We start from the raw sequence: 27,598 nt of genomic DNA, 5'->3' as shown, positions 1-27,598 counted from the left end.
TAAGCGTCTGCCTTCGGCTCGGGTCATGATCGCAGGGTCCTGGGATCGAGTCCCACATTGGGCTCGCTGCTCAGCGGGGAGCCTGCTGCTCCCTCTCCCTCTGCCTGTCTCTCTGCCTACCTGTACTCTCTCTCTCTGTCATATAAATAAATAAAATATTTAAAAATAAAATAAATAAAAAATAAGAAAAAGTCTCTCAGTTTATATGATTCCTGGGGGGGCTCTAGTTATATATAGGGCTGTGGGCCCTGCCTGCTCGCGAGGGGCGGGGGTGGGGCGCGGTTGCCTCTTTGAATCGCCCCGGTCCGGGGTAGGTTGCCCTCCAGTCTCCTCGGACCGGGTAGGTGGTTCTCCGCCCCCAGACGCCCCTCCACCCTGCCGCCAGGCCCCTCCCCTCTTCCCCAAGCCCGCCTCCCTCCGCACAGGCCCCGCCCCCGACACGGCCCCGCCCCTGCGCACGTGACGTTCTCGGCGCTCCCTCACCACCCTGGCCGGGCCCAGGTGGATGCGCTCGGCGCTCCGCGGCTCCCTGGCTGCGCGCGCACGCACGTCCGCCCCTCGCTTCCGGCGCGGCGGCCTCCGCCGGACAGACGGGACCGCAGCGCCCGGCCTCCCCGAGGGCATGCGGCGCTGAGGAGCGGCGGACCTTCGCGGCGGCGCCATGAACCTCCTGCCGTGTAACCCCCACGGCAACGGGCTGCTCTATGCCGGCTTCAACCAGGACCACGGTGAGGGCGCCCCTGCGCGCGCCCGGGCCCCAACCCGGCCTCTTCCGGAGCCCCCGACCGGGCCGGCCCTCCCCCGACGCCCCCCCCGACCCGGTCCCTCCCCCGACGCCCCCCGGCGCTCCCCCGACCCGGCTTGGCCCCTCCCCCCGGCGCCCCCCGACTCGGCCCCTCCCCCGACGCTTCCCGACCCGGCCTGGTCCCTCCCCGGACGCCCCCCAACACCTGGCGACCTGGCGGGTTCTTCTCCCCGACACCTTCCACCACACCCTCCCCCCGAGGCGGCCCTTGACCGTGCCACCCCCAGTTTTGTCCTGGCCTCGCGCCCCGGCCCTGCCGGCGCCGCTCCCACTCCGGGCGGGGGGTGTGGGCCGAGGTCGGGGCGGGTCCCTCGCCTCCGGACTTTCCTGGAGCTCGGGGCGACGGCTGCATCCACTCGGTCAGCCCTCCTCCGCGGGCTCTCACCGGGTTCGACGATAATCGGATTTTTCCCCGCGGCTTATACTGGGGTCTGCTTCGAAACTCCGCTTTTTTTCCTGTACCCGTTTAGGATCTTCGGCGGATAAGCTCTAGTTGAGTTGGAAAACACTTGAGTTTCTTTTCAGCTGCGTACTTAGACTTTTTATTGACGAGTCCCGCAGGCCTACTGACCTAGTTGGGTGTAGGTCCTCGCCTGTTGCGTTGGTTTTAATGAGAAAGTGTCACTGAACTCCCTGAGCGTTTTTTGTTCTTGTTCAGTGAAACCAAAGGACCTCTAAGGACTTGACTATTGAGTATGCCATTGGGGGAAATGGCATTTTATTTTCACGTTTTGGAATCCAGCTGAGGACCCTGGGTGATTTAAACCGCTCTTGGAGCCACGTCCGGGAAAGCCAGCAGGATGCGGGAGGGGAGGGGAGGGGCCGGGAGGGGCGGGGAGGCCCGGGGCGCAGAGCTGCCTCTCCACTGCACGGTTACTAGCTTCCCCCCTGGGGAGAAAGGGGGTGACAGCTGCTGTTCGGGGACAGACTTGAAGAGCTCTTACGTGGTCGCTTTGGAAGTTTTGTTTTTGAAGAGCATCCGAGTAGTGCTGTAGGGTCGCGCATTTGTGAAGATAATTTTAAATAGACAATGCAGTGGCTGCCTAGCTGTGGTTGGCGTGTTTACTTTGTGCTGTGCTCCGAAGGATAGGTTAAACCTGCCCACAGGTGTTGATTGTGGTGTCATAGGCGAGATAACAAGGTGGCAGGTAGAAAGAGGCATGCCAAGATAAGGAGGTTTTCATGTGGTTGGAAGAGGGCAAGTTTCCTTCCAGCCTTGGAGGTCAGTCAGGGCCAGGTTCTCGGAGGAGGTGGCAGTTAGCCGCGGGGGAAGTTTGGGAAGGGTGTGGGTGCCGTGGGCTGAGCCACGGAAGGTGGTTTTGGTTGGGCCGGACTGCGGGGATTGTGGGAGAACGTTATTTATGAGTGAGGTATGAGTTTGGGGCCAGATGTTGGACATTGGGCAATTATGTGGCTGAACGTTTTGGGGTTTGATTACCAGAGGAGGGCAGTAAGTTTTTTAATGGGTTTGATAATAATTGAAAGCTCTTTAAGGAATTAACAGTGATATAACAACTCCTTAAGAAATATGTTTTCAGGGGTGCCTGGTTGGCTCAGTTAAGTATCTGCCTTCGTCTCAGGTCATGATCCCCGGGTCCTGGGATCGAGTCCTGAGTTGAGCTCCCTGCTTGGTGGAGAGTCTGCTTCTGCCTCTGTCGTCCCCCCCCAATAAATAAATAAATAAACTCTTTAAAAAAATAATATGTTTTCAGTGGAAAGAGATGGCTAGCTGGTAGTAAGGGAGGGGAGAGGTAACTATAAAAACTTATGATACCTTTTGTGTTTACAAACGCAAGCAGCTTAGTGACTTGAAGTCATTTAATGCAAGAGATTCGTTCTTATGATACCCGCCTTGATACTGAGTGAGGAATCTTTGAATTAAGTTTCAGTACAGTATTCGAGGCTCATAATGATGCTGATTATTTAAGAAACCAGTGAAGATTATTATATTTTTATAAAGATTTTATCAAAGATTGTTTTTAAAATACAGCTCTGTGTGGCGCCTGGGTGGCTCGGTCAGTTGGGCATGCGACTCTTAGTTTTGGCTTGGGTGGTGGTCTCGGGGTCATGAGATCCAGCAGAGCCTGCTTGGGATCTTCTCCCTCTCTTGAGAAATAAATAAAATAAAATACAGCTGTGGCTCTTAAAAGGCCATATTTCCATTGTCTGAAAAATACCCTTCTGTGAGCCCAGCTCGTTTCATTTTAACAAATTGTAGGTAAAGTAAGTGTTTCTGAAGGAAAAAAAATATGCTTTTATACTTAAACTTCTGATTACCCTTAGGTTAAATTCTCTATAAATTTATGCTAGATGATTGAGTTTATTACATTTTGTTTTTACTTATACTGATTTTTAATTTCTACTCAGCGTTTTTTAAATTTGAGAGAGAGAGAGTGTGCATGCGCACACAAGCCAGGGGTGAGGGTGCAGAGGGAAAGGGAGAACCCCAAGCTGACTCCCTGCTGAGTGGGGAGCCCTGTGGACGTGGGGCTTGATCTCATGACCCTGAGATCATGACCTGAGCTGAAACCAAGAGTTGGACGCTCAACTGATTGAGCCACCCAGGCGCCCCTCTTCAGCATTTTTAACACTCGTTGCAACTTTTGCTTAGAAATCATTCTTTGTTTGTTTTTAAGATTTTATTTATTTGAGAGGGCACAAGCAGGGGGAGTGGCAGGCCTAGGGAGAAGGAGAAGCAGACTTCCTGCTGAGCAGGGAGCCCAGTACGGGGCTCCATCTCAGGACCCTGAGATCATGACCTGAGCCGAAGGCAGACACTTAACTGACTGAGCCACCCAGGTGTCCCTAAGAATCATTCTTTATTTTAAAAATTTTTTAGTTGAGGGTGCCTGGGTGGCTCAGTTGGTTAAGCGACTGCCTTCAGCTCAGGTCATGATCCCGGAATCCTGGGATCAAGTCCCACATCGGGCTCCTGGCTCAGCGGGGAACCTGCTTCTCCCTCTGACCCTCTCCCCTCTTATGCTGTTTCTCTCTCTCAAATAAATAAATAAATCTTAAAAAAAAAATAAAATTTTTTAGTTGAAATGTAGTTGACACACAATGTTACATTTGTTTCAGATGTACAAGAAATCATTTTTAAAAGGAGATTTGCTCACATGTTCAAACTTTTGTCTTCTAAAAATAATTTGCACGGTGGTCTTCAAGACTCTTAAGTGTTGAGATGTACATTTCTATAATTTAGCTGCCTATTTTTTTTTTTTCCTATTCCCTTGGGAAACTCAAATTTTTGAGTATGTACCCTTTGTGTATATACCTGCTTATCCTGCCTGGACCAAGACCTGAGGCCACAGACTCCTGTCCTTGGCCCACTTCACTGTAGCTACGGGGAAAGGGGGTAGGGGGTGGTGGTAGTATTTGCACGTGGGCTGTATGGGAGTCGTCTCTACACACACACCTCAGAGACACTGCACTGGAGACTATCACAATAAAGTGAGTCAAATGAATATTTTCATTTCTCAGTGCATATAAAAGTTATGTGTACACTGTACTGCAGTGTGTTAAGTGTGTAATGGCATTGTGTCTAAAGAAAAATGTACGTACTTTAATTTTTTTTTTTAAGATCTTTGGGCACCTGGGTGGCTCAGCCGGTTAAGCGTCTGACTTCCGCTCAGGTCATGATCTCAGGGTCCTGGGATCAAGCCCTGCATGGGGCTCCACACTCAGCAGGTAGTCTGCTTGTCCCTCTCCTTCTCCCTCTGCCCCTCCTTCTCCCCTTCCCCCTGCTCATGTGCGTGCACACACACGCAGTCTCTCTCTCTTTCTCTCAAATAAATAAATAAAATCTTAAAAAAAAAATTTTTTTCTTTATTTATTTCCAAGAAAAAGCACAAGCAGGGGGAGTGGCAGGCAGAGGGAGAGGGAGAAGCAGGCTCCCCGTTGAGTGGGGAGCCCGACACAGGACTTGATCCCAGGACCCTGGGATCATGACCTGAGTCAAAGGCAGATGCCCAACCGACTGAGCCACCCAGGCGCCACTGTACATCTTAATTAAGAAATAGTTCATTGCTAAAAAATGTTAGCTACCATCTGAGTTTTCAGTGAGTTATAATCACTAATCACAGATCACCATAACAAATCTACTAATGGAAAAGTTTGAAATCTTGCTAGAATTACCAGAATGTCACACACAGATGTGAGTGAGCAAATGCTATGGAGAATGGTGCTGATAGACTTGGTGGAGGCAGGGCTGCCCCAAACCTTCGATTGGACGAAGCACAGGGTCTGTGAAGCAACATGGAACAAGGTGTGCCCGTGTATAGAAGAGAGCCCCCCAGTGAGTCCAGGGCCCTGTTGCCCCACCCCCCCAGCCAGCCCAGGGCCCTGTGGGGTCCCCATCTGTTGGGCTGGGGCTTCCTCTGTGGGAATAAGTTGTGTGAACATAGCAAGGATGATGCCTAGACTTCTTGGAGAGTGGTTGCCAACCTTTGGTGTTCGTAATACCTTTCCTTCTTTTTATTGAAGTATGCAATACTTACAGAAAAGTGCACAAGCCCTAAGTGTTCAGCTTGATGGATTTTCCAACCTGAACACACCTTCCAGCAGCAGCCAGGTGAAGAAACTGAACACACCTGGCCGCCCGGTGCTCCTTCCCATCACTGCCACAGTCCAGTCTAACTTCCCGTGGTGTAGATTAGTTTTGCCTGTGTCTGTACTTTATTTTTGTTCCTGGCTTTTTTATTCAACGTCACGTTTGTGGGACATTCTCCATATTGCCGAGTATTGTTGTAGATCATTCTCATTGACGCACAGTGGTTTCCTGTGTGACTATATCAAAATTAATTCAGTCTGCCATCGGGGGTCATTTGGGTGGGTTCCCAGTTTTTGGCTATTAGGGTGTAAGAGTGCTGCTGTGAACTTTGTAATGCGTGTCTTGGCGAACCTGTGTGGCCATCTCTGTAAGGCCTACGCACCGAGGGGTAGAGCTGACAGCTGTAGTGGATCAAGCAAACAGCGTTCCAGGCTGGTGGCACTGGTTCGCCATCCACCGGCAGGTTCAGAGTTCCCTCCAAACCTGCTTTATACTTGGCGTTTTCCACCATTTTGGCTGTTCTGGTGGATGTTAATTGGACCATTAACAACCTGGTGTGTGACCGTGACAGAGGTTTCAAGGTTAGGCTTGTTTACAGGTCGGGGGAGGTCATGGGAGACCTCAGGCCACTTTCTGGAAGGCCGTCCTGCAGCAGCCTTTCCCCGCCCCCTCCCTCCCCGGTCTGCTGTGGCCACACTTGCTGGGATTGCTGGCTCGCAGCTGTCCTCCGGAAGGCATGGACTTTCTTGTTCTGTCATTGCCTCTCCAGATCTTGGTGTCTGACAGACAGCACTCGAGAGATGTGTTAGGAATGGGGAAGCCAGGGGCGCCTGGGTGGCTCAGTCGTTAGGTGTCTGCCTTCGGCTCAGGTCATGATCCCAGGGTCCTGGGATCGAGCCCCGCATCGGGCTCCCTGCTCGGCGGGAAGCCTGCTTCTCCCTCTCCCACTCCCCCTGCTTGTGTTCCCTCTCTCGCTGTCTCTCTCTCTCTCTCTGTCAAAATAAATAAATAAAATCTTAAAAAAAAAAAAAAAAGGAATGGGGGAGCCAGTGGTGAGTGTTAGCAAGAGGCAGGTGTTGAGGGAAATGTGCAGTGGCAGAATGGCTTGTGGAGGTAGCTGGTGAACCCCTCTCGTGGAATTAAGTTCAGGAATGCCAGAGAAAGGCCCTGCAGGAGGAAGTTGGAGTGACTCCAAAGGCTCTTTTTCACGTTAGATGACCGAAAACGTTGTGCCGGGGTATGCACGTCGTTCACTAGCAGCCCCAGGAGGGTAGCTGTGGCGGAGCACACCACACCGTGTTGTCCGAGCCTCTGCAAGAGCTCTTAGGAAAGTCTGCTTTCTCCAGACCCCTTGTTTTGGCTGTTCTGGGCCCTGGGGCCCTTAGCTGACATCCCACTGTGGATTAATGTGTGTCTCTTTCTCTCGCTTTCACACTTAAGGATGCTTTGCCTGTGGGATGGAAAACGGATTCCGAGTCTATAACACCGATCCGCTAAAAGAAAAAGAGAAACAAGGTAAGAGTAGTTGACATTTCGTAGTTTCTCCCTTTTTCCAGACTTCAAAGAATCTGCATTTTATCTCACAGTTGTGGGGGGGCGGGGTCCTGGTTTTGAGAAGTAAATAGGTTCATGGCCCTCTGCTGGCCTAGACGGGGTGCAGGGCTGACCCAGTGGGCGTGGCCCGGCTCTGATTTCTCCGGTGGATGTGAACTTTGAAGCGTCATGTGTCTCTGCCATGTCTTCAGTTGTCGCTAGCTGCCACGGGAGAACACGGGGTAGTGGTGCAGGCCATTCTCTCTCTTCCTGCTGAATGTGAAGTTGTAGAGAACTCAAGTGATGGGTTTAATTCAGTATATGGGACTCTTGACTCTTGATAAATGACCACTTAGAAAATATCATCTGTAGCAATAAATTGTAGTTGCTTCTGTTTACATATTTCAGTGTCTTAAGTTACGTTTTCGGGGAATGCAAGTTTTCAAAAGCTTCTTAAGTGGAATCAGGACTTCTATTGATAATACTAAAATAATGGTGATCCTTTTGCCATTTGACAGGAAAAATTGGTAAATTTTACAGGTAGACTTGTTTTCAATTTACTTTTCCCCCAAGGTATTTTTCTTACGGTTTTGGTGTCTCCTCTCTTTACTTACTTGGAGAATTAAGCACTGCCAACAGATGAACAAATCTCAGATAAATCATAGAAAATGAGAAACATCCTTTTTCTTTCTGTAGTTGTGGTTTTGGTTTTTACTCAGTGCACAGTTATATTTTCTGATGCTGGAACTGTTTCTTTCTGTCAGAGGAAGTTACTGCATCCCGGTGCTCCACTGAACAGCCCCCTTCCGTTGTCACAACTAATAACCCAGCATCAGGGACTTTCAGAAATGTTTTGCAGTGAAACCCCTTTGTCAAGTGCAGTCTTTGTACAACAGCCCTGGTGTATAAAACAGTAAGTGGTGCTTTACGTCTAGGAGTTGACTTTGTAAATTGAGGTGTGTAACTTGCATTTATTAGACACAGACAGTGTAGCCGGTAGTTAAGGGCTCAGGTTCTTGGCCCACATTGTTTGGGTGGAATCTGACTCTGCCCCTTACCAGGCTGCTGTGTGACCTGGGGCAAGTTCCTCACCTTCTCTTGGCCTCACTTTCTTTGTGTAAAAGGGAGGTGATAACCGTCTGCCTCCTAAGATTATCGTGAAGATCAGTGAATTAGAATGCTTAAAACACATAGATTAGTGCCTGGCACACATATTAAGTGCTGTGTAAGCTTGTGCCTTCATCATCTGTCAGTCCAGCAGCCGTGTGCTCTTAGAGAGTGGGTCAGTGAGTGCTTCAGGCCATGACGGGAGTCTCCTGTCAGTCTTCTGAGAATCTGCCTTGTATTTGTTTTTTGGTTGCTTAGTGAATTAAGACAATTCTGCTTTATAGGGATAAATAGTGACAAAATACTTTGAAACAATTTGACTTGCAAATACTTTTTATTTAAAGTGACCTAGAGGGACCCCTGGGTGGCTCAGTCGGTTAAGTGTCTACCTTTGGCTCAGGTCGTGATCCCAGGGTCCTGGGATTGAGTCCCACATGGGGCTCCTCTCTCAGCGGGGAGCCTGCTTCTCCCTCTGCCTGCCGCTGCCCCTGCTTGTGCTCTCCTTCTCTCTGACAAATAAATAACATAGGGACGGGGCGCCTGGGTGGCTCAGTGGTTAAGCATCTGCCTTCGGCTCAGGTCATGATCCCAGGGTCCCGGGATCGAGCCCCGCATCGGGCTCCCTGCTTGGCGGGGAGCCTGCTCTCCCTCTCCCATTCCCCCTGCTTGTGTTCCCTCTCTTGCTGTGTCTCTCTCTGTAAAATAAATAAAATCTTTAAATAAATAAATAAAATAAAGTGACCTAGAAATTTAGGAGTTACAGGCTTAGTTTCCAGTTGAATCATTAGCAATATATTGACAGCTATTTCCTAATTAATGATATGTTTATAACAAACTCAGGATTTTTCTAAAAATACATTAGGGTGCCTGGGTGGCTCAGTCGGTTGAGCATCTGCCTTCAGCTCATGTCATGATCTCGGCGTCCTGGGATGGAGCCCCGCATCGGGCTCCCTGCTCGGCAAGGAATCCTCTTCTCCCTCTTCCTGTGCCCCTCCTTCCTTGCTCGTGTGCACGCGCGCTCTCTCTCTCTCTTGTTCGTTCTCTCTCTCTCTCTCTCTCTCTCTCTCTCTCTCTCTCTCTCGTAAATAAATAATCTAAAAAAAAAAATACGTTAGACAAGAAGCATTTAAAAGTCTAAGTTCCAGAGGGTTTGCCATTGTCATGCTGAGAGCAAGTATTGTTTCCTCTTGCTGCTCAGCCTAACTGGGTCTGGGGCAGTCTGTCCCTAAGCTTAGCTTGGAGTGAATTTGAAAAGGATCATGGTGGGGCCGTGCTGTGCTTTTTGATGGTGTATTTTAAGCAATCCGCCCCTGTGCACTTGTAGGTTGGTCTGCTGTTAATTTCTGGCAACTTACAACTTGACAGAAAACAGGCTGGATCTTGTTCCTGTTTTATCTTGGCGGTTTGCTTTCCTAAATGAGGAGGAAGGAAGTGTGCCTGCATTTCCGTGGTCACCCCCAGATCTGGGCTGTCGGCCCTGTTACCTCCAGTGTGACCGTGGCACTGAGTAGGTGGGATTGGCCATGAGCTGCCTCTCCCAGGTGTGCCCACCGCCGGCAAGGACTGGGAGCCATTGGAGGCAGCTTTCTCCCAACTCCCTCCCAGGCGTTGAGGGTCCTGCATCTTAATCACACTTGAAGTGGGCATGCAGCTCTGCTGCACTCCCAGAAAGCTGTGAGGCCCCAGGGAAGACTGCCTGCAATGGCAGCCTGTGGGGTCCATGTGTAGGACTTGGACTCACATCTGAGCGTGTGCTGGAAAGAAGGTTCGAGAATGATACGTTTAGATAAAATATGACATCCAGTGATTATAGAAACAAGGAATACTCATAAAAAGTTAATTTCCCTTTTCATTTAGAGACCAATTCTTCTGCGGTGCAGAGGTGATGAGAACTTGTACAGCCCCTGCTCAGTGAGCTGGCCCGGCCTGCAAGGCGGGCAGAGGGGTTCGCAGGCCTTCCCCTGTCTTCGTGTCACCCATGTTTCCCTCCCCATGACCAGTGCTCACACATGTGACATTGGCAGCCACGTGTGGGGAAGTAGAGAGGACACAGAGACCGAGAGAGAACAGCACATGACTGAGGTGGGACGCAGGTGAGGGCTGTGCGTTCCCGAGCCCACTGGGCGGTGGTCGGTGCCTCCAGCGCCTGGTGCTGCGCTGGGGCTGGGGATACAGTCATGAATAAGACGGGCAGGGTCCTTCGTGTGACACACTAAGTGTCTGGAAAAAAAGAGGTGACCTGTTGTGCACGATTCCTGATGTTACCCAGTCCAGCAGCCTACCTGACTTAACGGTATGTTGGGGGCCTTGATCCTCGTTTTGTGTGATGGGCCTCATGCTCCTGGGCTCACCCCAGCATGTCCAAGATGAAGGGACTAGAGAGAAATGGGAAGCATGTGAGGTGGAGGGGGTGAGCGGATTGTCATGACGGGTGGTGTTCCCACATTCGCATGTAGCTTTGGTTTGGCTGTGGAGAAGCAGACTATTCCATGGCCTGTTTCATGACCTCAGTGGTTCAGTTTAGGTTGGTAGAATCTTTTTATAGGGTAATTTGGCAAAATATGTTCATTTTATGCAGACACATATACTGTTTGATTCATCAATTATACCTAATGGATTTTATCTTTTTTTTTTGAGATTTTATTCAACAGAGAGAGACATAGCGAGAGAGGGAATACAAGCAGGGGGAGTGGGACAGGGAGAAGCAGGCTTCCCGCCGAGCAGGGAGCCCGACGTGGGGCTCGATCCCAGGACCTGGGATCATGACCTGAGCCAAAGACAGATGCTTAATGACTGAGCCACCCAGGCGCCCTAAGGGATTTTATCTGAAAGAAAAAAATTGGAAGACCCCAGATGCTTGTATAAATATATTGCTCTTGACCCTGAACAACCGGGAATTAGGAGCGATCACACGCACACACAGACACACACAGACACACACACACACACACACACCCTGCAGTTGAAAATCCACGTGTGACTTTTTTTTTTTTTAGATTTTATTTTATTTATTTTATTCGAGAGAGAGTGAGTGAGGGAGAGCACTAGCGGGAGGGGCAGAGAGAGAAGGTGAGGGAGAAGCAGGCTCCCCGCCGAGCAGGGAGCCACATGTAGGGGCTCAATCCCGGGACCCTGGGATCATGACCTGAGCCGAAGGCAGATCCTTCACCAGCTGAGCCACCCAGGCGCCCCATGTATGACTTTTGACTCCCCAACAACCTAACTGCTAATAGCATACTGTTGACCAGAAGCTTTATTAATAACAGTTAACACGTATTTTGTATGTTATGTGTATCATATACTATATTCATACAATAAAGCTCAAGAAAAGGAAATACTGTTAAGAAAATCGTTAAGAGGGGCGCCTGGGTGGCTCAGTCGTTAAGCGTCTACCTTCGGCTCAGGTCATGGTCCCAGGGTCCTGGGATCGAGCCCCGCATCGGGCTCCCTGCTCTTCGGGAAGCCTGCTTCTCCCTCTCCCACTCCCCCTGCTTGTGTTCCCTCTCTCACTGTGTCTCTCTCTGTCAAATAAATAAATAAAATCTTAAAAAAAAAAAAGAAAATCGTTAAGAGAAAATACATTTACAGTATCAGACTGTATTTATTGAAAAAAATCTGCCTATAAGTGGACTTGTGCAGTTCAATCCCAAGGGTCAAGTTGATAGTTAGTCCTTTCTAGCATTTCTATGAAGCCTTGAATCTACTTTTCTCACAGAGCCAGCTGATGAACTTTGGAATCACCTTGAATGGCCATGGCTGATCTTCATTTAACTTCTAACTTTCAGAGGTGTTGCTTCCTCACTTGCCCTTTGCTGTGCCCTCCCTGTGCCAGGAGTTCCGGTCGTTGCTGACCAGAGTGCAGAGCTGGTGAGAACAGGATGGGTGGTCCAGCTCTGCAGCAGAAACCATCCAGAGTGGGGTTCGCTTCTCTGAGCCCCAAACTGCTCACCGGGTTCCATTACCTTCCCTGAATGAGCATTGTTGGTCTTCCTTTTGTCATGGAGGACATCTGAAAATCTGCTGACGTTTTCCTCTTAACGTAATTCACCAACATTTTTGAGCATTTCAAGCCAGTGGAAGAGGTGTTTAAAGTGATGAACTCTGCTTTTACGTTAAAGCATTTAGCATGCTTTCTTAGAGCTTGGAGATTTTGCTACCCCTTAAAATAGGAGTTTTCATACATTTTGGTATGTTGGCTTCTTAGGGTGCTGGGTGCTCAGCATTTATACCTGGGGAACACAGCTCATGAGGACAGGCTGCTGAGGGAGGTCCAAAGCCCACGGCTCTTCCTCTTTCCTGGCCAGCTGGCAGTCTCATTGCTGATGGTAGTCAGGTATAGATCGCTGATGAAAGTCAAATGCTGAGTGTTACCTTTCCCTTTTTTCTGTATTTAAATTGCAAAATATACATACTAACTTTTTTTCAATATCATTTCAGAATTTCTGGAAGGAGGAGTTGGCCATGTTGAAATGTTATTTCGCTGCAACTATTTAGCTTTAGTCGGTGGTGGGAAAAAGCCAAAATACCCCCCCAACAAAGGTAAAGTGATGGTGGGCTTAATGACCATGCCTTCCATGTTATAATGTCTGGAACTTTCTAGAGTGTCTTGGTGTTTGTGGCTACATTTGCTCTTCCCTGGTGGCCCTGTGGAGTATGAAGGACCAGTCACTGACAGGAGGCATCCAGAGAGAAAGTCTTGTCCCTGCTGTTCCCAGGAGAAAAAGTGTGTGGCAAGGGTCACCTGTTCCCATCGACATAAAGCACGTGCTTTTCATTTTTTTTAAAATATGTTTTATTTTATTTTTTTTTTAAGATTTTGTTTATTTATTTGACAGAGAGAGACACAGCAAGCGAGGGAACACAAGCAGGGGGAGTGGGAGAGGGAGAAGCAGGCTTCCTGCCGAGCAGGGAGCCCGATGTGGGGCTCGATCCCAGGACCCTGGGATCATGACCTGAGCCGAAGGCAGACGCTTAACGACTGAGCCACCCAGGCGCCCAAGCACGTGCTTTTCAATTAATGTTGGCTAAACGGGGCATGCCATGCCTCTGGACCCCATTTTGTTCTGAGTATTCGACTGTGGGTTGGTATCATAAATGTTATGTGTTCATTTTAAAGCAAGGTATAGGAAGGTTATGTTTCCTACAAAGAGCCATTGACTCACAGAAACATTGATTTGGTTGCCACGTAGAACAAAAAACCATGTTGGCTCTAGGTTTAAGAATATTGTGTTTGGTATGTGTGTATAAATCTGTGTGTGTTCAGAGAGACTGTGGGGTAAAAGGTCTGGCTTCTAAAGTAGGGGAGAAACAAAAGCTTCACCAGCCACAGTGTGTATACACCTGATACCTGTAAACCCAGGTATCCGTGGAAGCAGGTAGAGCACCAGAAGAGGGGGGAGGTGGGCTGCGGAGATGGGTAAGGACAGATCCAGGGACTTTGAATACCAGCTGAGGGTGTGATCGGGAAAGCATCGGGAAAGAGGGGAGTCAGGTGAGCACAGAAAGGTGCAGGGTCCTGGATGATCCCTGGCAGGCTCTGGGGCCCCGGCGTGCAGCTCTCAGAGGGGCCTGGTGGACAGTGTGAGTGGGGGTGGGGAGTGGGACTGCCTGCAGTGGTGTGCTTGGACCCTTCCAGCTTGTCACGACCAGGGCTGAAGGGCAGAAAGCCTGGGCTGCTGTCTGGGTCGTTGCCAGCAGGGCCTGTGGCTTAGAAGTTCTGAGAGAGGCCATCCAGAAGCCACATAGAGGCCACCATGCTCAGAGTGCAGGGATGGGGGCACCGGGGGAGAGGGGGACTCGGTTGGGCATCTGAGTCTTGATCTCAGAGTTGTGGGTTCGAGACCCACGCTGGGCATGGAGCCCAGCATGGAGCCTACTTAGAACTCCTTTCCAGGGGCGCCTGGGGGGCTCAGTCAAGCGTCTGCCTTGGGCTCAGGTCATGATCTCAGGGTCCTGGGATCAAGCCCCATGTAGGGCTCCCTGCTCAGCGGGGAGTCTGCTTCTCCCTCTCCCTCTGCCGCTCCCCCCACTCATGCTCCCCCCCAATAAAGAAATAAAATCTTTTATTTATTTGAGAGAGAGAGAGAGAGAGCGAGAGCATGAGGAGGGGGAGGGTCAGAGGGAGAAGCAGACACCCCGCTGAGCAGGGAGCCCGATGTGGGACTCGATCCCAGGACTCTGAGATCATGACCCAAGCCGAAGACAGTCGCTTAACCAACTGAGCCACCCAGGCGCCCAATAAATAGAATCTTAAAAAATAAATAAATAAATAAAATAATTCCTTTCCCTGGGCTGCCTGGGGGCGGGCACACGTCCTGCTGCTGGGTCAGCCTTTGCCTTGAAGCATGTTACTGATCACTGAAGAGGAAAGAGAGTCCAGAGCCTGGCCCTTCCTGTGGCACTGTGGCTTTTCAATAATGTCAAAATTGCTGCTTGAATTTACTCTTAATATTTTAATAGTTATAAATTAAGATACACGGTGTTGAAATGTGGAGAAGCTAGTGTCTTCGGTTTGTGAAAACCAGTAAAATGAGACTCGAGGACACTGGTCATCACAGTGCAACGAGGCAAGTCCCAGCTACGGCTGCACACGCTGTTCAGGCAACACCAAAAGGCCTTTTCTTACTTAATCAGGAGCTTAGAGGACAAAAGAAGAAGTCCAGAATTAGTGAATGTACCTTTTGCTATCGGGAACTGTATTAAAAGACAGACATGCCAAATCCTGGGTATACATGTAGAATTTCCAGCACACCAGGATGGTGGCTTGCAGCCCATGGAGACCACGGGGAGCTGAAGGTCACCCCAGGTCTGTGGATTTTTCTCTCTGTCCGGGGCATTGTGTCTGGTCACTTTGCTTTTGTGAGTGAGAATTCGAGCTGCTGGCTCTGGGGCTCCATCATGCTGTTTCCAGAAATTTCTGAAAATAGAGTTCACTTGGATTTGTGACACCCTTGACATGGCTCATCTTTGGGATTCTGTCTGGATTGGGCCAGTTTACATTTGTTTTGAATTGCAGATTTTTTGGTGTGAGGTTGCAGAGCCAGAGAAAGTTTACTTGGGAACTGCTTTACAAGTTCAAAAGTGTATGTGTCCTCTGCCCAGAAGGTTATTATATTTCAGTGAGGTGACTGTGGACTGAGGTTCTGTCCCACTTACCAACATGCTAGACCACTTTAGGGACTTGGGAATGAAGAGATTTATCAGAGATGGCATTTTAAAGGAGTAACAACAGAATTCTCTGCTTCATTTTGAATGGTTATAAATTTTAATCTCTTCGATAGTAAATAATTTTATAAAAATAAAAGTTTGGTAGTTCTCTTAGGTGTTGTTATCTTTTGATTTGAAATTGAGGTCACTGAGTCCATTCTGGCAAAATTTACCCCTAAATCTCACCTCCAGGACTCTTGGTGATCATGGTGTCAGGACCTTTAGGGGAGACATTCATTGCCTTCCACCCTTGGTCACCTGGCCCATGACCTGCTGAAGCTTATTTTCCCTCACCTCACACTCTTCCTAGACAGCTTTGTAAGAGAAAGATGCAGAAGATAGAAAATATTTGGATACCACCCTCCCCCACACCTCTCCCCCAGCTCAGTGCTGCTCGCCGTCCTCATCCTCAAAGGTTATCTGTAAATTTTCTCAGCCCTCGGGATGCAAACTATTAATGCTTCATAAAGTACTGCAGTGTGAGCAGCAAAGTGAGACCAAAGAAGAGCAAGAACAGTCGGGCTGGGGTTGAGAGTAATCCCCAGCCCTGGTTTTTTAATCCATTAAAACTGAAGCCTCTTTTTTCTTGATCCAGGTGTCTCTCTAGCACTCCAGCAGTAGTTGTGGTTAGGCTTGCTTTTGGCTCAGGCAGGTGAAACCGAGGAAAGAGGGGTGGGGAGAAGTTTGCCTGACAGCTAGGCGAGGTTGGCAGAAAGGAGGTGTGCGTGCGTGCGTGCGTGTGCGTGCGTGCGTGTGTGTGTGTGTGTGTGTGGTGGGGGGAGACTGGGCTGGGGTACTGGAAGGGAAGAGCGGGGAGGGAGCGGGTGAGCGCTCTGCTCTCAGAGACAGCATTGCGAGGGGTGGGCTGCACGTGTCCCTTGGGTCTGAGACTGGGCAGTGGGAGAGCAATACCTCCACCTGGTCAGAGATTCATGAGGTCAGGACCCTTCTGCGAGGCCCCACAGGCTGTGTATTGTTGTGCCCATAAGCTCTCTCTGAAATTTCAGTGATGATCTGGGATGACCTGAAGAAGAAGACTGTTATTGAAATAGAATTTTCTACAGAAGTCAAAGCAGTCAAGCTGCGGCGAGATCGGTAGGTTTACTATCTAAGTTTCTCTGAAGACGGCTGAAATACTTTCATATTGAAGGAAGAAACATGTTTGGGAAAATCATGTCTTCAGATGTGATGATTGTAGTTTATGACCCAAAGGACATGCGATTCTCTGTATTGCTGCAAAGAAGGCGTGAGTTTTATGGGCTTCCACGGATCGTTTAGAAGCAGTTTGTCAGTGGACGTGCCTGGCAGCAGCGCTCAGTGGTCCTCAGTCCTTCAGAGGACGGTCCCCATCCAGCAGGTTCCCGCTGAGGACACGAGGGGTGAGCCTTCCTCACTCTCGGTCCAGCTTTGCCACGCGCTGCCTCAGTAAATGTTACCAGCTGGAAGGTAAAGGAAGATACGGAGACTCCTTAGTGAGAAGGTGGCATTGCTGTTACCTGTTGAAAGTAGCAGGCTTCTCTCAGCCGTTGCTAGCGTGGTGTTTAGGAGAACAGAAGTTTTTACTAGTACATTCAGCAAGATAGAGTTTTGTTAATTTGGATTTTAATTTGGTGTGATTTACATCTTATACTCCGCTGTGGAAGGGGCAAAGATGCTGAACAAGGTGAATGTGAATAGGGGACTGTCATACCTGCATTCTTAGGTTTGTGACTTCCGGTAATGTTGATTGTTAGGGGCCCCTAATCAAATCCTAGAGCCAAATCCAAGGACCTTCCAGTTTCCAACGTTTCTAAATTATCCAGACATATCTAAAAGTGTATATAAAGAAAATTTCTTTGTTTTCTGCTCCATGTACTCTACTTGGTTCTTATTCTAGATGAAATATTTGATGAAAATATCCTTAAACCTCAGGAAGGTCCGTTAGTCAGCCTGTACCCAGGTGTGCAGGTGAGAGGTGCTTGTCCATCAGTGCCTGCCACACCCCCAGGGGCTCATGGGTGACCTCCAGAGACCTTGCCTTTGTGGGGCTCTGACTCAAGAATGATCCTTCTGCTTGTGCTGTTTGGACTGTTTCTAAGTTTCAAAATAATAAGAACAAAAATCACAAAATGCTTGAGTTTTGCTTTTGGGAATAGGAATTCTGATTGTGTATTTTTCTTTGCAGAATTGTGGTTGTTTTGGACTCAATGATTAAGGTGTTTACGTTCACACATAATCCCCATCAGTTGCATGTCTTTGAAACCTGCTATAATCCTAAAGGTAAGAAATGCAGAGGAGTAATGATGGAAGTTGGCTCTTTGATGTTCCGTCCGGGTGGAGACCGGTGCCGGGTGCCCTCCTCTGCGGCAGGTCTCTGAGTGGCACTGCCGTGGTCAGATGGGTCCTGAGACTCACTGGGGGCACTCTGACGGAGACAGGCTTCTTGTTCTTCCTCCTACACCCTTTTCCCTGGGTGCCCTCCACCTCCTCCTGGGCGAGCTCTCTGGGCCGCATTGCTCTCACCAGCACCTGGTCTGCCAGGGAGTGGCTGAGACCCCCCTCCTACCACGCGGGGGTGGGGGGGTGGAACGAGGAAACTTTCCCCCTGTCGTCGTCAGCCGTTCAGGAGCTCCTTGGGCGACCTTGGAGTTGTGTGTTTTCACTGAGTTCTGAGGGGTTTCATTCCCTTTTTCTTCGGAGCAAGGATTGCATGTGACTTTGTTCCTCATTATAGCACCTCAATTTCTTTTTAAAATTTTTAGTGTTTTTCTTCTAGCTTTATTGAGCTGTAATATACATAAAACTCACTCATTTTAACTATATCGTTCGATATATTTAGTCATTGTAAACAGCCGTGAAACTACCCCCACAGTGGGAAAGAGTTCCAGGTGGCCCCTTTCCCCACCTGGCCTTCAAGTTTTGCGGTCTTCCTCTTAGCCTAATATTTCTTAGGTTCCTCCATGTGTTATGTATATATTCTTTTCCTCATTTTTATTCCTAAGTAATACTGTATAGTATGGATATACCAAATTGTTTATGCACTCCAGTGTTTGGACCGTTATGAACAGAAGTTGCTGTGAATGTTCACAGACACGTCTTTGCCTGGAGGAATTGTTTTATTTCTCTTGGGTGAATACTGAAGAGCACATCTGCTGGATCATATTGTCATGATGTGCCCATGTTTATAAAATACTCACAAATGTTTTCCAAAATGGTGGTGTCTTCTTGCACCCCCATCAGTGACCTAGGAGGGCTGGATGGCAGCACATCCCTGCCCCAGCACTTGGTATTGTCACTCTTCTGAACGTGGGGTGTTGCCTTGGGACTGGTATGTCCCTGGGGTTTTGTTTGCATTTCTCTGAGGACTGGCGGTGTTGAGCATCTGGTCATGTGCTTGCTGCCACTCAAACATCTTTTATGAGGTGTCTTCACGTCTTTTCCTGTTTTAACTTTATCTTCTCACCGACTTGTAAGAATTCTTTGTATATTCTAGATAAGGCCCTTTGTCTATCACTTTTGCAGATATTTTCAGTGGGTCTGTGGTTTTTTGCAAAACAAAGATTTTCTTTTATGTGTTCTTCTAGAAGCTTTAGATCTTAAGTTAGGTCTTTAATCTATTTTTTTGTGTATAGCATGAGACAAAGGCCCAGATTGGTATTTTTCTTTATGAATATCCGACTATTTTTTTCTGCAATGAATTATCTTGGTACTTTTTTTTTTTTTAATCAAGTAAGTGTAAGATTTTTCTGGACTCTCTTTTCTGTTCCAGTGATATGTCCTTATATCAATACCATACTGCTTTGGTATCAAGAGCTTTAAAATAATTCTTAAAATTAGGTAGTGTAAGTTCTCTAATGTTCTTATTTTACAAAAAATTTTTGGCTATTCTAGGACCTTGCCTTTCCTTAGGATGTCTAGTGTCAGCTTGTCCGCTGTTTCATAAAGCCTGCAGGAAGACTTGGATCGGACCGGACTGACCCTGCAGGCAAAGTACACCCCAGCCGTGACCACAGTAGGTCGGCTCAGATCAGCTCTCCATCCATCAGAACTTTGGTTCCCTTCTACACTGTGGTCCCGTGTCTGGTGCAGGCCCTGTCAGACTTATTCCTAAGTATTTGGGGTTTTGTGCAGTTGTTAGTGGAGTGTTTGTATTTCACAATTTTGTATTCTCAGTGGCTGGCACCATGGAAGGTGGATATGTGACAGTGAATGTTTCCAGTTACGAGGCAGTCTCAGTCTCCCAGGACTTAGCCTTGTCTGGCCTTCTAATACCTTTTACAATGAAAAGATGTTGTGATTCTGATATAAATGAAAACCCTAGGGGGCACCTGGGTGGCTCAGTTAGTTCGGCATCCAGCTCTTGGTTTCGGCTCAGGTCGTGATCTCAGACTCATGGGATCGAGCCCTGCGTTGGGCTTTGGGCTCAGCATGGAGTCTGCTTGAGAGAATTCTCTCTCCACCTCCCTCTGCCTCCCACCCTGCACGATCTCTCTCTCCCTCTCTGTCTCTAAGATAAATACAATCTTAAAAAAAAAAAAAAATTAAAACACATGAGTAAGTCTTATTTTTTTTTCTTGTGAGCTAGAGGACAGACAATAGGTTTTGTTTGGGTAAGGCAGAGGCTTTTAGACAGTCGTGAGTGCTTGATGGGTTCTCTCCATCTCCGATCAGGCCTCTGCGTCCTGTGCCCCAACAGTAACAACTCCCTCCTGGCCTTCCCGGGCACACACACGGGCCACGTGCAGCTCGTGGACCTGGCCAGCACCGAGAAGCCGCCCGTGGACATTCCAGCCCACGAGGGCGTCCTGAGCTGCATTGCTCTCAACCTGCAGGGAACAAGAATTGCAACCGCATCTGAGAAAGTAAGTGCGTGTCCTCCCGTGACAGCTGCACGGCCGCCCCGGCCGCCCTCGCAAGGGCCCTTGCGCTCCCAAGGACTTAGCGTGCGGGCCCCGCGGAAACCAGCCCTCCCCTGTGGGCTCTGACTGCTCACGGGTTCTTCGCCACCTTCTCTTGGGAATCACGTCGTAGTTGACACAGACCGTTGAAAAGTCATTTTACTTGGTGAAGCCTCATCTTTTTGGCAGCAGAATAGAGTCACTGTGCTTTTTTCTAACCGGCCATGGGAGTTACAATGAAGATGTCACTGCTCTAGACAGAGAACTGACAACCCCCCAGGAACACGTCCATTCAGGCTGCGGGTTCTCTCAGGCGTCTGCCGGGGCAGTAGGTGCAGGGGGTTAGTGGAGGGCTGGCACCCAGGGGTCTGGCTCCTACCCAGTGCTGTTGGGCCAGAGAGCCACCACCTTAACTCTCGGGTACAACGGAGGGAAAAGTTGAGTTTTAGATGATGTGGGCGAGTTGGGAAGGGGTTGTATGGACTGATGGGTTTGTGAGTATAATATTCATTTCAAAAAACTAAAAAGTTGTGAATGATAATAAAACACTTCACTGTTTTTCAAAGGGGACCCTTATAAGAATATTTGATACTTCATCAGGGCATTTAATCCAGGAACTACGAAGAGGATCTCAAGCAGCCAATATTTATTGGTAAGAAGCCCCCCACCCCCATGTCCCCTGAGTGACTGAGTCAAACAGGGCTCGTGTGACTGAGGGAGAATCAGGGCCCCTTCCTGCTGTAGAGGGTCAGGTGTCAGCTTGTTTTATTATGACTGACTATAGATCGTTATTATGGGAACACGTACAAAAGTTAACGAGATTGTAACAAACTACCATTGACCCTGCCTCCATGTTTGTCGGTACTTGCCAGTTTTATTTCTTCTCCACTGTTCCTCCAGCTGATTTTTCTGTGGTATTTTAAGGCAAACAGCAGAGACCTTGTTGGCTCATCTGTAATCCCTCGGGGTCCGCAGCCCTGCCCTGCTGGACCCCCTGCTTGGGCGGGTTTCGTTCTTGGCGCCTGTGGCCTTTCCAGGTGCCCGCAGCATTTGGGTCTGTGTGATAAACATGTCATTAACATGTGTGTTTACTGAATGTGCTTGCGGAGCCCTGTGGGGGCTCTCCCCTGCGTCTCCTCGCAGGGCCCCTCCAGCCAGAGTGGGGGCCTGCCCAGCCCCAGTGATGCCCACCTCCAGGGGCCAGGGGCGTTGGAGGGGAGGAGTTTTATCACCTGACTGGCATGTAGAGCTGGCCTCAGGGACCCCAGAGCCTCAGGGTGGGTCCACAGGAAGTCCCTTCCCCTCCCGGGTACCCAGCCTTACCAGTGTACCCAGGGAGGGGCCCTGCTGTGGCACGCTGGGTTGTTGCCCAGTGTGGACCCTCAGGTTCCATGGAGAGCACTGCAGGCTGATTAATGGAGGGTGGTGGTGCTAACAATTGCTGTCTGGAATTCGAGAAGGCCAGGGTTTGAGGCGCCAGCTCACATAGCGGCGTGGTGCTGCGGCTGGGGGCCGGGCCCCTCTGCATCCACATGAGACCAGAGCTTCATCTGATTTCTCTGCAGCATTAACTTCAATCCGGACGCTTCCCTCATCTGCGTGTCCAGTGACCACGGCACAGTGCACATTTTTGCTGCTGAAGATCCAAAAAGGAATAAACAGTCTAGGTAGGTTTCCCAGAGTTAAGAGCACTAAGCCCCTCCTTCAGGCACATTCGGTGTAAAGTCACAGTCGCTCATTGGGTTGTGTGACAAGGCACGGCTGACCCTCACACGGCACAGGAGTGATGTCCACGGGCCACGGACACGTGGTACAGGGTAGTGCCGTGAACATATTTTTCTCTTCCTTAGAATTTTCTTTTCTCTAGCTTTCTTGTAAGAATATGGGATGTGTGGTACATAAAATGTACAGAAGAGGTGTGAATTGACCATTTGTTACTGGTTAACAGTAGGCCCTGAGTTAAATTTTTGGGGAGTCAGTAGTTATACACGGAATTTCGACTGCAGGGGGTTGGTGTCCCTCACCTGTTCATTGCTCAAGGGTCCACGGTATCTGATGCGAAAACGGGCATCGTTATTGGCCTCGTCTTTAGCTCCTTAGACAGAGTCTGATTAGGATCCAGTCACCTTTCCTGTGATTTAGGACTCGGACCTGAACCCCAGTGCCTGTCCTCATGTTTGCCATGTTTAGCAAAGTAATTTAGTCACAGTAGAAACCTCTACCTCTTCTGGTGCTGGTGGTTTCTGGGGTTACCATGAAGCCACTTTAAGCACTTTGTTTTTTTCATGTGAGAAATAAAATTAAAAGGAAATATAGAATTTAAAGTATCTGGGCTCAGGCCAAATGAAAGAGAGCTGTGTTATTTCACCTTCGTTATGGAGACGTAACTGCCTTTTCTCTCCCCCCCCCCCCCCCCCCCCCCCCCCCCCCCCCCCCAGTCTGGCTTCAGCCAGTTTCCTTCCAAAGTACTTCAGTTCCAAGTGGAGTTTTTCCAAGTTTCAGGTTCCCTCAGGCTCTCCATGCATCTGTGCCTTTGGAACAGAGCCAAATGCCGTCATTGGTAAGTGGTCCTTGAGCTGGCGGCCCCGTGCTCGCTTTCCTGGGGGCCCGGGGGATCCACTCGGGGGTCTGCACAGCCGTGTGGGGTGACGTCAGCCCCCTGCCCTCCAGGGTTTCCCAGGAAGTTGTGGGGGCATGTCATTTGGTTTTTGAACTGATGACCAGACAGGGTTTTTCCCCTCCACACATAAGTCGAATACATGCACCACCCCAGAGCAGTTGGGGTTCCTGGCCACGCGTGTGCTCAGTCAGGAATGGGGGGCGGTCCCTTGTCACCCATGTTCACTCTGGGTCGCTGCCCAGAGTGAGGCCATTTACAGTTCAGCTCAGTGAGGTCTGCTTGCTGTTAACGTTGAGGGGAGAAACACTGTGAGTAAAATGGTCTCCTTCTGTCTCAGCGATTTGTGCAGACGGCAGCTACTACAAATTCCTATTCAACCCCAAGGGGGAGTGCATCCGGGACGTCTACGCACAGTTTCTAGAAATGACCGATGACAAGCTGTGACTCCACCGGGAGTGCAACCAGCACCCACAGCCGGCCACCCCCGAAGCGCTGCGTGTGCCCTTCAGACTCTTGGGGCGGGTGCCGGTGTGGGCCTCGTGGGTCAGCGGCTGGAGGACTGCCCAGGGACCTTGGTCCTGAGGCCATTCTGTGGTTGTCTGTTTTCTTGAGCAGGGCTTCCCATTTCCAGTATTAAAGGACGAATCCTCATCAAGGCAGTGTAGACGCTCAGTGGCTCTGAGCCGCCCGGGGCCCAACTGCTGGCCCGCGACCTTTAGTTCAGCTTTGACGCTAGCTTCTGCCCTCCCACCTGCGCCTCCCCGTGCACCTGGGGGCTCCGTGCACATGTAGGGACTGGCTTGGCAAAAGGATGGACAAATAGAAATTTGTTTTGGCAATAGATTCCATCATTTTTACTGAGTCTGTAATGGGGAAATGAGCAAATGTGTCAATGCGAGCTCTTGCATTACACCAGATTTTTAAATAGAACCAGAATACCAGCAGCTTGCCTTAGAAAAGGAGAAAGGAACTCCTTCTCCCCTCTGAACATGACGCAAAGAGACAGCCGCGTCAGAGAGCCTAGGCTGGGCGTCTCCCTGCGAGCTGGCGTCCTGGTCTCCCGGGCCTGTGGCGCGGCCGTCCCCGTCTGTCTGTCTGTCTGTCGGAGCTGTTGGCGTCGCCCGCGGCGAGCAGAGCGCTTCGTGTGCCCCGCGGGTCTCCTGAGTTTCCCCGTTGTGTGTAGGGAGCAGAGTAACACGGAGACGGTCACTTAATTTAGAGGATGTGGAGGGAAGGGCTGGGCACTGCAGCGGCCGGGCCGGACCCCGGGGCAGGAGCGGGAAGCCTCAGCCGCCGCGCCCGTCGTCGCTCAGAGCCGCTCACTAGCATTCTGAGAAGGGAAGGCACGTGATGACGTTTCCCAGCATCGGTGGCTAAAACAGGTTATGGGCTGTGTTGTTAGTACTCCCAGAGGTACGTATTCCGTTTTCTTAAATTCCTTTTACAGAAGCCTAATTGTATGGTTTTGATTTCAGGTTGTAAACCTTGAAAGTCTGCGGCGGCAGCTCCTGGTTCTGCCAGTTCTCTCTGTCATGTAATCAACTAACTTTGTGTGTGGATTTCAGTGTAAAGTATGCATGTTACTTTGGTGTGTATTTAATCATGAAATTTAATTTTGCACTTATTTGTAATGTTTCTTTTAAATAAAAGTGACTAATTTTGTTGTACTCTGTATCCGTCAAGGGAGAAGAATTGTGTTACAAAACCAAACCCTAGTTTTGGAATCTGCCAGACTCCGGGCTGCCTGTGTGGGGGCGGGGGCCCAGGGCTGGCGTCCGCCTGTGGGCAGGGCTGAAGGGCGTGCCGTTCACTAGCGGTGTGTATGCTCTGTTGGGCACGCTGTGCCCGCTGTCGTGGCGCCTGTGTCCTGTCCCGTGCCCGGCCAGTGTTGTGGTGACTCATCTAACACGTCAGCCCTAACCATGCATCGGGGCCGAGGGGGACCCTTCACATTCGTACAGTTACTAGTTTTCCCCGAATACAGTCCCTCTAGTGTATCCAGCTCTACATCAAACTAGGAGAAAAGTTGTGTGAGAAAGCACAGCTGCCGCCGTGCGTGGAGACTGCTGGTAGGGCTGGCGGGGAAGGCGCGGAGAGGCGGTACCCGGAAACCCAGGAATGTTCTGGCATGCCCTGTTGGAGTCCAGGGTGAGAGCATGGTCCTGGCTCTGCTGCGCCGGCTGCGACCTCGCCTCCTCCATAAAGTGACAAAACAGGGGGGGAGCCCTTGCCCAGGGGCACGACTTGGCAGCTGCAGAGCCACGCGGTCGGGCGGGAGGCTGCGGTGTGTGCCCTGGAGTTTCCCCCTTGGGATGGTGAAGGCCCCACTTGTCATCCGGGACGTGCCCCATGCAGCGAGTCGAGGGCCTGGAAGGCTGAGACAATCAGACACCGTGCGCCCACCCAGGCCCGTGCCTGTGACCTCGATTCTCCCCTCTAGGGAGGTGGCGGGGGGAGCCGTGTCCCCAGCACGGGTGCACTGTCCGGCAAACCTTCTGAGGGCTCACGTGGAGCAGAGCCAAACACTGTTCTCCAAACATAACCATTGATTCAAAGCTCTGAGAGGGGGTTCCTGGAAGCCGGGGCCGCTGTCTCCGTCTCTTCGCGTGGCTGCGTCCTGCCGGCCCTGAGCATGGGCGTCAGAGGGACACAGACACACAAGTTCTCCCCCCAGGGGCCCCCACTTGGCGGCTGGGCTGGGCACCAGGTGTGAGTGTCAACGTGCAGTTCCTGCTGGGAAGGCAGTGCTCACTAGGCTGTCCTGTCAGTTCTCTGACAGATGGGGAGGCGTCTCCAGCCCTTCTTACCTGCCCTTCCTTCCACGCCGCGGGGAGACAGAGTCGCCTCGGCGCGCTGCAGCCTCCTCACCCTCCAGGTTCGGTTGTCCCGTTAGGGTGCATCCTTCTCAGGAGCCCTTCGCCCCTCTGGGCCTGCAGGTGACACCGGACCACCAGGGGCCCACTCCCCGCTCTGCCACCAGACGTCACCAGCCCTCCGCAGCTCCTGTGACCAGACATCCTTACCAAGCTTCTAGACACCAGAGATGGTTTCGTGAGGTGGGCCCCTGACCTCCCTTCCGTTATTTCTGTAACAGGCATCGGATCGATGACAACACTTGGGGAACTTGTACCAAAATTTTGATCCTCGAAATGGATCAGAGAATGCTTACAAAGTTCACAAAGTCGTAAAGTAGGAAAGAACAGATGAGAGAATCAAAAGTCGGAAGCAGAATCGCCCGGAGCTGCCACCTCCGGAGAAGGCCGCTCCTGGAAAGCCTCTGCCTTCTGGGATGAGGTGGTTCATTTTCAGCAGCGTTATAGTGACTGTTCAACTTTTTAAAACTCACGAACATGTCGGGACATACCTCAGTTGCCCAAAGATACTAATTTGTATTTTTTGCTATTATAAACCTTTAGGAAACAGTAATCCTCGTGCACACATTTGCACACCTGTCAAATACACCTGCCAGCCTCCCTGCTGTGATTCTGTCGGTGTCTCTGCCCAGCACTGGCCACCTCATAGCCTCACCAGGACCGGCTTCCAACACAGGCGCTGTAATCTTTGATGTTAAAGGTCTCCGGTCTCGGCAGGTGGAACATTTTGGAACACCTTTGCTGGCCATCTGCATTTAGCCTGTAAACGGCTTATTCAGGTCTTTCCCTGTTTCTCTATTGGTGTGTTTTGTCTGTTTTGTTTGTAAGGACTTTTTCAGTAATTACCCCCTGTCCTTTTTTCTACTTGGTGTTTATTTCAGTTTGAGGGTTTCTGCTCAGCTGTGTCTGTATCTTGAATGTTTATTGTTTCTGGTATTGGCTCATGATTACAAAGAGCAGCACGTTTCGTTGGGCACTGTTCATGGGCTGTTTTCACAGCTCACTCATCGAAAGTGATTCCCAAGCGTGTAACGGGGCGAGGGTCTTGCCTTCCTACAGCACAGACTCGGGCTCACACCTCAGGCAGCCCTGGGCCTGGCACCTCTGTCCTGGTCTCAGGTGGCCTAGCATTTTAGCACTCTTAAAAGTGGTCTGGTTTGGCAGAAAAACTATGCAGTTGGCCTATTGTAATGCCATTTATCAGTTGACCCACCGACTTGGAACACTACTTAACGAAGAACGAAGTTCTGGCTATGTGGCCCTGCTGATACGAAGCATTTTTTCTTCCAAATGGACTTTAAAGTATCTGGAATAATAGCCTAAAATAAAAGCATTTTGGTGGAGTTAACAATGATTCTCAAGGGCTGAGGGACGAGTGTGTCAGGATTTAATCAGTCTTTTCTCTCCAACGTCTCTTCTTACGGTGGCACGTGAATGCGTTTGCGTCCATACTTGATTATTTGTAAATGACAGTACATTGTCCAGCTTGGAGGGGAAGATGCCCTGAGTTTTTCTTGTGTCCTTCCTGTGTTCTGTTTGGTTTCAAAATGGTAACTATTTTACAGAATTACAACTTGGGAAATGGGTATTACTACAATGTGGTTTTTATATTTATCATGCATGGGGCCTGTTGAACTTACTGAATCTGTAAAATTATGGCTTTCATCAAATTTGTGAAAATTTCAGCCATTATTTGCTCACATAATTCTGCTATTGGTGTCTCTCCTTTTGGGAATCAGGTACGTGTCTGTAACACCCCTTCTGTTGTCTCACTCACGGGTCATTAGACCCGTTCATATATTTTTAAAGTAGTTCTTCCTTTTTTTTTAATAGGGTAATTGTTATCTATCATTGACTCTCACAACTAATGACCTATCTATCACTGCCCATTCTGCTTTAAAGCCTGTAACTATGTTTTTTTATTTCAGATGTATTGGTCCGTTCTAAAATTAGTTTCTGATTCTTAGCAAAACTTACTTGCTCATTTGAGCATTTTTTCTTACATCCTTGTATAATTTATAGTGCAGA

The 27,598-nt window shown here is 49.7% G+C and overlaps 1 protein-coding gene across 1 annotated transcript; it reads left to right on the top strand.

Annotated features, from left to right (window-relative positions):
* The first annotated feature begins 538 nt into the window (after positions 1 to 538).
* On the top strand, positions 539 to 27,598 carry WDR45B (WD repeat domain 45B). The gene is made up of 10 exons (XM_032429626.1): positions 539 to 728; positions 6,795 to 6,869; positions 12,432 to 12,533; positions 16,208 to 16,295; positions 17,365 to 17,459; positions 19,851 to 20,041; positions 20,644 to 20,729; positions 21,643 to 21,744; positions 22,516 to 22,637; positions 23,035 to 27,598. Exons 1-10 carry the CDS (start codon positions 662 to 664, stop codon positions 23,139 to 23,141), a joined length of 1,035 nt encoding a protein of 344 aa, XP_032285517.1. The 5' UTR covers positions 539 to 661; the 3' UTR covers positions 23,142 to 27,598.

This window comes from Phoca vitulina, unplaced genomic scaffold (assembly GCF_004348235.1).
Source record: "Phoca vitulina isolate PV1807 unplaced genomic scaffold, GSC_HSeal_1.0 scaffold41, whole genome shotgun sequence".
NCBI lineage: Eukaryota > Metazoa > Chordata > Mammalia > Carnivora > Phocidae > Phoca > Phoca vitulina.
This window is presented reverse-complemented; position numbering and strand designations above follow the sequence as displayed.